The following is an 11,041-nucleotide window of genomic DNA, read 5'->3' on the forward strand; positions in this document are numbered from 1 at the left end:
ATGGGTCCAAAAGGTAGTTGAGTCCCCCTCATGGAGTTCTATAGCACAATCATGTGGTATGTGTTCGGACAAGAGATCTACAATCTATTTTTCAAAGACATCTTGGAATTCTTGATACTTACTTGGTAACTTGACCAACTCATCCTTACTAGATTCTTGAGCTGGTATATGATACATCATGTAGGTCAGTTCCTATCTTGTTGTGTGCATAAATGCTTTGGCTCCTAGATATACCGACTTTCCTTGATTTTCATGACATGTAATCTTTTGCTTAACCCAATCGATTTCTAGGTTGTGTTGCTTTAGCCAAGGCATCCCAAAGGATTATTGGATTCATGGAACTCGATTTGACATTGAAGCATACATGAGATTTGTGATCGCCACCAAGAGTTACCATGAGTGGTCGGGTTTCCTCGATAATACTCCAGATGCTAAAGGTCTTCCATCCACAACTTTATTAGCTATTACAGGATTGGCCTTTTGAAGTACTAAAATTTGGTAACTATTCACAAAACCATCATCAATGAGACATGCGGAGATCCTAGAGTCGACCAGGGCTTTGAGAAAAAGGGTCTTTCTCGGTAGGATCATCTGAACTGTGACAAGGAAAGTTTCCATGGGTGTGGCTGGGATCAAGAGATCTTTTCTTATATTAAGATCCAATTGTATAGTCTCATTTACAACCCGACATCCTTGTTTTCTTGCTGGAGGATGGTTATAGCAACACCTAGAGTTCTTAATCTCTTATTTGGGCAATTTAGGGCAATGTGTTTAGGGTTTCCATAATATAGGCATAGATGATTCTCTCTTCGTCTTTGCTTTTCTTGTGGGGTCAAGGGCTGGAATTTGGTATTATCTATTTGCATCAATTCGGCCTTGGTTTCTTCTTTGATTGGGTCTGAGATTGGGGCTGGGTTCCATTGGCAAGGCCTTAATTCTTCTCGCTTTTCTTGCTTCCTCTCAAACAATCTATTATCACACTCGATGACTTGCATGATATAGTCGTTGAGTATTTTTGCCTCGAGCATAGTGAGCATGAGGTTCTTGATGTCATTTCAAGACCCAGTGAGGTCACAGATCAATTGCCTAAATTCAAATGCATAAGAGGTAGGGCGGTTACCTTGTCGTAGCTTCTAAAGTTTTGTTTTTGCTACTCAATCACTATTTGCATCTCCAAATGTGGAAGTGAGCTCGCAAAGAAATACCTCATAGGTATGAAGTACTGGCATATTCTTTTCCAAGATTAGGACGAACCATGATAAAGCTTGACCACAAAGCAAAGTCCCAATGAATCCCACCTTGGAAGCATCATCTGGATACCTATCCGGTTGCATGCGGATATACAGCAGGAATCCCTTGAACTTTGAATGACCACCATTGAACTTCTCCAACATACTGATCCTGGATTCTCTTGTTGGGGGTTGATAAACGCACGGAATCATCTGATCACTTCCTCCATCGTTCTACAAGTCTCATATCCAATCTTCCATCTCTTGAAGCGCAGGGCCTCGATGCATAGGGTATTCTATTTGAAGTTGTGCTCGTCGTTCATTCAAGTCTTGAATTTATTGTTGAAGGTTTTGAAGGGAGGCCACAATTCTTTCAAGGTTCACCTCCATGGTGCTCAATAGGGCTAGAAGATAGTCTTGCCAAAATATTATGGGAGCACTAGACTGTGCTCAAGAGACTAGACTAGATGCAAGATTTGTTACGAGATTTCTGATTACAAGATAGTCCCATGTAGGGGCACAAGGTACAATGATAACTTAACAAGATATGGAAAATCCCACAACCTAGGACCGTAGGTATAGACAACAAGACTCGATAGGATATGAAGGATCCCACAACTTGGACTGTAGATATAGATACGAGATGCTCACAGAGCGGTCCTACTGTTCTCCAATGCGACAATGAAACTTGCATCGCCTTGGCCAGGAATCCTATGTTCCATACTCAAACGAAGCATATTGAGATCCAATACCATTTCATTCGGAAGAAGATTCTGAATGAGACTATTTCCTTGGTCTATTCAGACAGAGGACAATCTTGCAGCCTTGTTTGACAGCACTCTAGATCCCTTAGCCTTCTGCTGTGTCCAAGATCTACAAGGAGGTGTTAGAGTTGGGACATCCCTCGGACAAGCAACAGGTACAACAGTTATCTCACCCACTGATTTATGCAAGAGTGCCACATGGCAGCTACCACATGTCAAGCAGATTGCAAGTTGCAGGTTGGTGGTCGGCCAGTTTGCTGACCAGTCGACTGCTGTTAATGCATCCAACCTGCTATTTCTGGGCCTTTTTGGGTGGCCTATTTATTGGCCTCGGTTTTTGCAGTCTTCTTCAGTTGTGCTCCCAGTTTTCACACTACAGACAGTGGAGACTGCCCTTAGGGCTGACGGAGATTGAGATCTTCGATGTTGAGACATACGCAGACATTCTCTCTACACCCATGCATATTTTTGCATCCTTATATAGCATTCTTCACTGCAAATTTTATGTGTTTCACTATCTCTTTCTCTTTCTCTCTTCTCTCTCTGTTCACTCTTTGTCTTGGTCATTCGCTTCCGCATTGCTTCACTCTGACAATATTATCCATAATTAAATATTAAATTTTATTCTTTAAATACTAAAAATTAATCTAATAATTATTTCAATGCCCAAAAAAATAATGCGACTGGCCAATAATTAAATTGACTAGGCAACTTCCATTCCTGAGTGTCTCTGCACCATCTTTGACCATCACATTGACGTTAGATACCATTAAACGCCACTTCTCTAGTGTCATAAAACTAACACTTATGGCAAAATGAATGACCTAGGGCAACAACTGGCACCAAATACTACCAGGTACCTATGCAACATAACTTATAGCAACTTTTGCCTTTGACATTCCATGATTTCCTTGGGTCCCAGGCTCGTAAATTTACTCTAACCCCAATTACACCTCACATGTGCAACATTTACTTAACCATGTGATTAAAAATTAATCCACATGTTATGTAAGGCTCAAAACTACATGTCCTCATAACAGATACTATAAGGATGTCCTCTTGTATATGGATATGTCTCATAGGCTGATTGAATCTCTCTCTCTCTCTCTCTCTCTCTCTCTCTCTACATACATACATACATACATACATGTATATGTGTGTGTAGACACACACACACACACATATATATGTATGTGTGTATGTGTACACTGTGTACACACACACACACACACACATACATAAATACATACATACGTGTATGTGCACACACACACACACACATATCGCGCATGTGATTCCATCCTCCATAGCTAAGCTTCTTCCTCGCACATTCCATGTCCAACAACAAAGTGGCCCCAACAGTGGCCAACAATGCTACTCCTAGACCTCTTTATTAGACTTTCCTTGGCAAATGATCAGCAGCATATCAGCACTTTTTACACCTACCAGCCGCAAAGCCATCATATGTAGATGGGAGGTAAAGGAGTTCCACCTAGAGAGATCAATCAAGCAAGGTTGTCCCCTAGCCCCCTACATTTCTTTTTCTTAATCTTTGTGGAGGCAATTCTTGCTTCCTATGCTCTAGAGCCACTAGGCTAAGGGGGCTCAAAGTATACTAATAAAACAACCTTTACTTTAGAGGATGAGATAGTGATACTAAAGAGGGTGTGATTAGCCTTGCAAGACTAGTCATCTAGGCTTCGAATGGATAAGCAAAGGGTAAACAATTAAATCCTCATGTTCCAAATAGGGCCCACTATCACAGCGACCTAGCAACTTAGACTAGTGGGACTACCTCCATCTGAAGGAACCTACCATACTAGAGGAAAATGCGCTTCTCCCTTGTGACCAAAGTTCTGTGATCAACCAGGCCTTGTTGGCAATAGCCTGGTGGTGTGTAGCTTCCTTCAGTGTTTCTTAGCAACATCTACTGCTCAACAGTGCCACCTAAAACATAATTTCTTATGGTCCAATTCAAAGCTAAGGTAGAGTAGCAAACTATCATTTGACTTAGAACAAAGAGAGGCTAGGGGATCATACACCTAGAGCATCAAATTCCTGCCCTGTTGGTAAGCTGGTGGTTTAGGGCAAGCACATCCTAATGCAAGACGAAAGCATAGCAAGCATTGGGCAAAGCAAAGCAACATGAACCCTTTTAAATACACTTTCTGGAGGCACCTATGGGATAGCTGCCTGCCGAGGAGGGCCACATTCTTCCTGAGTAGCTCATTGGCTCAGATGCACCAAAACAGGAGATGCCATTTCTATCCATTGTAGTGCACAAAGAGTCAAGACCCTGAAACAATGTCTCTAGTCATGCAAGGATCCCTATTTGGTGCAACAGGATTCTGTCAGATAGAGCCTAGTTGTATCACCCTGGGGGGTCTTCTCCTGCAGTCAATTAGTCAAGATCAGCATTTGCTCTGAGAGGCTGAGATGCAAGACATGATCTGCACAATGCAGGCTGGCTCTTGTGCAGTGGTTGGTGTGGATGCCTTGCCCATCCCATAAGTGCTACAGCCATCAACATCACAATTGAAGGTCTAGGGACTTGTAATGAGCCTTAAAGGGTGGCACACTGGCATATCTAGGAGGCTTGCTGCCAGCTTGTCTTCAGCAGATAGAATCCACACGTATACACCACCCTACCAAAGCTCCGATCATCCATTATGAACTCCCTCCATGGTCTGCAAAAGCAGCTCCAGGGAGACTCTCAATACAGTTAGGAGCTTCAGAGTTTGTTTCCTCACACTGGGGATTATCATAGCCTGATCTTCACCCTATAGGATGGGAACCCTCAGTGGTATTACATCCTCTGCCCTGACATTGATCCCCCATCCCACCCAAACCACCTAGAGAGGCTTTGTACTTATGCCATATAACCTGTTGACGATTTCCAACTGATCTCAGACAGATTACATAATTAGATGGTTCTGCATTCCAGTAGATTCTATTGCTAGTTATGTATTACCATTACTGCTTAAAATATTCAAAGACACTAAATTAAGCATTCTAGGAATTTTCAAAATACTCATAGACTTTGGTCCTATCATAGATGACCTCCCTTTCTCTCTCTCTATTATTGTTTACACTTGCTCTGATAGGCACCTCTTATAATTCTAGTATACGTATCTTAGCAACTTGCTTGTCCAAATTAAATTTTGTATACCCTTTTACAGGTGTGAAGAGAATACCCTGGTACATGCAATTGAATCCCCTCCCAAAATATTAATTTTTTATTTATGTGCAATACAACTTTACAGCCAGGAATCTTAATCATAAACAGCCATAGCATGCTCCTTACCCGCATTGTAGTAATAAGTCTCGGTTGATCACTACTTAAAACTCCAACTTCTGATGACCATGTATCTCCATTAGCGCAAGCATAGTGCCCCAAAATGCCCCCTAAAAGACCTGTTATAAGAGGATCATGTTGTGAATCCAAGCATCGATCTTCCCAGTTACTATATAATGCGATGATCAATGACAATGTAGTGGCAATGATGCTGTTTACGAGCACTTGCACCCTGATTACATATATGAGATTCCATGTTAGAAAGTGAGTGGAACCAGCAAAACCAAGTACATATATGATGAATAATTTATATCTTTCCAGAAAAGAAATAATAAGATGCCTAATTGATTGCCACATTGGCAAGAACTTCAGAAGAGATTTTATGATCCATTGATGAATACTAGATAGATATCATTCTTTTCATCAATCTCAAAAATTCGCACCAATCCCGTTGGCCGCCTTCTTTAAATTCATCCCGCTCCATCTTCTTCTTCTCTTCAGATCCATACTTAGTGAGTCTAGAGGAGCTGAAAAAGAAGGCGAGAATCAATGCACCAAACCTGCAAGGCAAGACAATCCCTCTCAGTCCCATTTCAAAATATGTAAAGTTGTTTAAAGAACAATTGCTTGGTAGCATGCTTATGAACTCACACTTTGTGAGATAGCCACAGAATGATCTTTTCAGATGGAGTATACTTGTCTCTGCTTCTTACAGACATGAGAGCCATCCATGCTTAGCCTAATACTGTGTATAAGAACGGAGTAATGAATCATACCTGAGAGAGAGAGAATGAGGAGAAATTGTGTTACACTGTCCAGTAGGAAATGCTGAAAAGAGTAAAAACAGAGATTCCATAGGTCCCTCCCTTGGCTCATAAATTGCAGACAAGCTTCCCCATAGAAGCTTGATCTTATCTTGATAATCAATATATACTATATAGACATGAAAAGTTACATGCCTTTTCACAGTCTAATAACTTGAGATGCATATCAAGAAAGGTTATTGTTATGTACATCTGATGGCTGTTATCACCTATTGTACATTTATTGAGGGTTACGGATGCAATGCAACCTTGCATTGGCAAGGTATATGAGGCTATGGATAGGCTGAATGAAAAGTTGCAAGAGTTGGCACCAAATGATGAGGCATATGAGGAGATACGCCATTTAGTTGTGACGAGGTGGAACTCTTATAGCTCACCCATGCATGCAGCTGCATTTGTTGTGGATCCTGAGTTCCAAGGCAAAGGTCAGGAGAATGACACTGAGGTTATGGATGCATGGAGACTTGTATTGTCTCGTCTAGTGCCTGATCATGGCACTAGGCGAAAGATCAGAGATCAACTTTCATGTTATAGGACCTTTCGGGGTTCTTTTGGTTGTGGGGATGCACAAGAGGATCGTTGTAAGATTGGGGCAGCTTTATGGTGGGAGGACTATGGTTCGGATGGTCCTGAGTTGCAGCAACTAGCCATCCGTATTTTGAGTCAGTCAGTTAGCTCCTCTTGTTTGGAGCAATTGTGGAGTACATACGCTTGCATTGCTTCAAAGAAGAGGAACCCTCTTGGTGTGGAGAGGGCAAACAATCTAGTATTCGTTAGTGCTAATTTGAGGATGTTATGTAACAGTATGACAACAAAGCCCGATCCATTCACAAAGTGGGAGATGCAGCAAGAAGAGGAGACACATGCTGATGTTGAGGGAGATGCAGCAATTCATGGTATACGTGATGATGAGGCTGGCACTTCAGGAGTAGCTAGAGCAACCTCAGATCATGATCATGATCTTTGATTTAGTTTACTTATCATGAGTTTCATGATACATGGCACATGTACATTGTATATGATATTATGATCATTGATGGCAGAGTAACACTTGGGCTGTTGACAGTTGTGCCATGCCGATATTATATTTGTACTTGAGTCTTGCAGTCTTGCAGTTGCCCTTTGGGCTATTTTGGTATGCCGCATTTTGCTTCAGTCTAGAGATTAGACTTTATATTTGTAGTCTTTTTTGGAGCAATGAGCATGTTCTTTCAAAGATTAGACTTCAATTTCATATTTGTAATCTTTTAAGTTTTTTGGCAATGGAACCATAGGCATGTTCTTTCAACTTAGACTTTAAAGCTTAGTTCATTGTTCATTGTTTTATCATTTATGGCATATGTATTATGTATTTTATTATTTATAATTGAATAGCTTACCTCTTGAGCCTTGTAAGTTGCAATTCAATTTCTAATGAGTAGTTTTAAAATGATGCATGATATCTTAAAGTTAAAACTTAAAATGATTTGTCCTTGTGAATTATATACCTTGGTTTTAAGTTTTAACACTCCAGAGTCCACATGGATTATGAGTGAAATATTAATTTTTTTTCATGAATTTTAATTTTTTAAATGTCGTTTCTGTTCCCACGTCCCCGTTCCCTAGGTTTGGTGTTCCCGTCACCGTTCTCGTCCCCGTTCCTGTTCCCCGTTTCATGTTTCTATGGTCTAGAGGCATGTGTGTGTGTGTGTGTGTGTGTGTGTGTGTGTGTGTGTGTGAGAGAGAGAGAGAGAGAGAGAGAGAGAGAGAGAGAGAGAGAGAACAGTTACAGCCCTGATATGTAGGGCATACCTGCAGTGCAGATCAAAGAGAAGTTTGTGATCAACCACCTCGCATCATGGCTGAACTAAACAAAGCTTTCATTGACCAAGCAATGGAGGCCTTGGGTCAGGATTTGGAAGAGGAGGAGATGGTTCCAAATTCTGATTCTGAAGATTTTGAGCCACTCATAAAACGTACCAAGCATGTTATGAATATGAAGGAACACAAACTCATGAGTAATAGCTAGTGTAGAGGTAGAGGAAGACTCAGATGATTTCGCTCCATCCTTGGCTCTTGGACGAAGATGAGGGTATTTCTTCCAACATTTCTCCTTAGGGTGTGTCCCCTTTCCACAATGTGGACATCAAAGCTTCTCTAAATCTATGTCAGAGCCTAAAGAACTCTCTTAATGTCATTGGAGGAGCCTTCTTCAATGGATCCTTCATCTTCCCAAAGGCCTCGGCTTATTGACAGTGATGCTTCAAGTCATATAACTCCACAAGGAGTTTTGCCACATGATCTTCGTCCATCTGAGGGTCTTATCACTGTTGGTGACATTTGTTCGGTGCCTTTTAGTGGTGTTGACACTTTGCTATTATCGCTAGCCCATTCATCGAGCTCCATTTCGAAAGTCCTGCATATTCCAAACTTGGGCGTTTCATGACTTAATACCCCAGGTGTCTTCACCGAGCAAACCTGTTTTGTTGGGGATTCTTCTACAAGAGCTCTTTTAGCGACAAGTTGGTAGGAGAGAGGGCTTTACAGGCTCCATTCCCCTTCCCTTATGCAAGGTCCTCCAAGGCAATTATCTAGTGCTGCACTTAATCTCACTTGTGCGCCGTTTATTTCACAAGTTTTGTGGACTTCCTGGCCCCTAGTGTTTAAAAGGGGGATTCCTAGGATCATGAGGAGCATCTTCATCAGCGGTCCACATCAATGGACTTCATCAGCATTCACACTCTTCCTATCACCCTCGCATTCACATCTTCTCCAGTCTTCAAACACATCCGGGATCTGAGAGGGGGTATTAATAGTCATGTTTGTCATACATTATCATCTCCTGCCTATGAGCCTTGGTTTGAGTCAAACGGAGACATTAGGAACTTGAGCGTGTATGTCGTGCTTTGATGGAGGAGGCAGCTCTATTCAAAGCATGCATTTCTTTTCTCAATCAGTTTAGATGTGCTTGGTTTTGCCAAGCACTTGTCAGCCCATGCAGCTCCTACAGGCTGTGATCAGCCCTACTAGACTGTGATTTGCTTTTCCAATGCCCTGTCAGCATTTACTGCCTGCTACATAAGCATGGTTGGCCAGTTTTGATGCAACCGACTGCATTTATTGCAGCAGTCCACCAGTTTGCTGCATTTTATACTATAAATAGCAGATGTTGGGGCAAATCATTCTTCCTCCTGTTCTGCAGGTGCACAATCTGACTGAAGCATTCTTCTAGCCTCTTGCAGGGACTGCTGGCTGCACACTCCGTCTTAGTCACCGTCTCCAGTGCTGTCATGATTTTCCAGCCTGGTCCAGTGCCCTCACTGACATTTTGGGCTACATGCAGGGACTGATCAGTCCATCATTGAAAAATCTTTCCAGATCAGTGCAGATTTCTCTTTCATTCCTACTGTCTTCTCTCTTCTCCTTTTCTCTCTGTCTTCGTGTTCCTCTTCCATTGCACATTCTCACAAAAGCACCACCTTGTGCACTCGGTGGAAATACAAGGCATGAGAATGGAATGAAAAGGGATGCCCAGTTGTCAAACCTTTGCAATGGAAAACATAACATCATACAAATTGCAGACATGTCTACTGATATGGGTAAAAAAGTGTAATTCTACCGTATATCATATGGGCTGTTTTAACCCGATTCTTTAGTAAGTTCCTGCCACACAAGTTCAGTGTTCCAATCTTCCACAATTCTGTGCCACTTTCTACATCTTCTACCAGCTGAGTAACAATAAATTCTACAGGATTTGCATCACTAGCTTGATCTTTCAAGAGGGATATTAACCATCCCATGATGCGACAGAACTTGTACATGTAGAGGTCACATTCTGACTTGTAGAGGTCACATTCTGACGCTGAAATTAATTTATCGATACAAAGAAACAGCTCGTGTTAATATTGTTTACTCGATTTGACTTCTGTCGTATCACTGACTTGGTCGTGAGAGGAATATTAAGCATCCAATGAAGTGAACAGGCCTTGATCATTACTGATAGAACTTACACTTTAAAATAAAATTTATTCACGAATGGATAGGGAACAGCTCATTTAGAAATTGCTCTCAGAAATGCCATTCGGCTGATTGTAAGACTCTTCGGGATTATACCACAAACATTAAGAAACGAATCAATGAGAAATTTCTTAAAACAAAACGACCTTCTCTTGTTTCCGAGACTCCGTGGATGTGTGGAATTGAGGTTGGCTTACCGAGCGCCTGACAAGATGGACAGGAAGAGGACGAGGAAGCCGGCAATGGCGCCTGATTTGGAGAGGGACCTGCGGCGCAGGGCTCTGTGCGCAACGAAGGCAGCGATGAGCAGAGAGGCGGATGCCCAAAGCAGATTCAAGCCTGCCATCACTCCTGCCGGTCAGCTGCTGCTGCTGATAATGATGAGAAGGATCGCAAAGACTCACGCCAGCAGCCATGCCCGTCCACCTTTTTAGTGTTTAAGGGGCCAAAACAGAGGAATTTTTTTTCTCAGACGCTCCGTTGACGGCGTCCGTCGGCCTTCCCTTTCTTGGGTGTCCCTCACATCCAGTGTTCACTAACATCGTTTTTGCTACAAAAACCTTTAGCCCAAAATTTTTACGTCTATTAGAAGGCCAACTTATATTGCACTAAGGGTGTTCTCATCGAGACTCTTGAATAGGATTATTGCACATTAATTGCCTTTAATCATTAAATGCAATCATTAAAGAGAAGCCAATATCTCATGACAAGTGTCTGTCTGTCATTAAATTGATTGCTTATTACGTATTTTCTATTTAGTAAATTTATATCAATAAACTAATAAACTAATGACTCGCTTTTCTTTAAGTGTTGATGATGATTTAGCATAGCCACAAGACCATTTAGAGACCAATATCCCTGATGCATCACTTAATGGGGTGATCAAAGCACTGTGAGTGACGGGAATAGCTAGTATAGGCAGTATAAATTATG

General features: G+C 41.7%; 2 protein-coding genes across 2 annotated transcripts in view; one reads left to right on the top strand and one right to left on the bottom strand.

Annotated features, from left to right (window-relative positions):
- LOC148026987 (integral membrane protein (Protein of unknown function DUF92, transmembrane)) overlaps positions 1–10,588 on the bottom strand; it is a 30,997-nt gene extending 20,409 nt beyond the window's left edge. The window contains exons 1-3 of the mRNA XM_087691528.1: positions 10,306–10,588; positions 5,732–5,848; positions 5,298–5,520 (exon numbers count right to left, since the gene is read on the bottom strand). Coding sequence (XP_087547654.1) covers positions 5,298–5,520; positions 5,732–5,848; positions 10,306–10,454 — 489 coding nt within the window. The 5' untranslated portion in view covers positions 10,455–10,588. The remainder of the gene's footprint in view (positions 1–5,297; positions 5,521–5,731; positions 5,849–10,305) is intronic.
- Positions 6,354–7,079, top strand: LOC148026988 (uncharacterized). The gene has a single exon (XM_087690651.1). The coding sequence runs from the start codon at positions 6,354–6,356 to the stop codon at positions 7,077–7,079; it is 726 nt and encodes a 241-aa protein (XP_087546777.1).
- Positions 10,589–11,041: the final 453 nt, after the last annotated feature.

The sequence above is a fragment of the Lygodium microphyllum genome, chromosome 13 (genome assembly GCF_053477565.2).
Source record: "Lygodium microphyllum isolate KBCC chromosome 13, Lygodium_microphyllum_v1.1.10, whole genome shotgun sequence".
In the NCBI taxonomy this organism is placed as follows: domain Eukaryota; kingdom Viridiplantae; phylum Streptophyta; class Polypodiopsida; order Schizaeales; family Lygodiaceae; genus Lygodium; species Lygodium microphyllum.

What these genes read in the sequence shown, in the direction of transcription:
- LOC148026988 (XM_087690651.1), top strand. Translation starts at nt 6,354, where the DNA reads ATGCAACCTTGCATTGGCAAGGTATATGAGGCTATGGATAGGCTGAAT.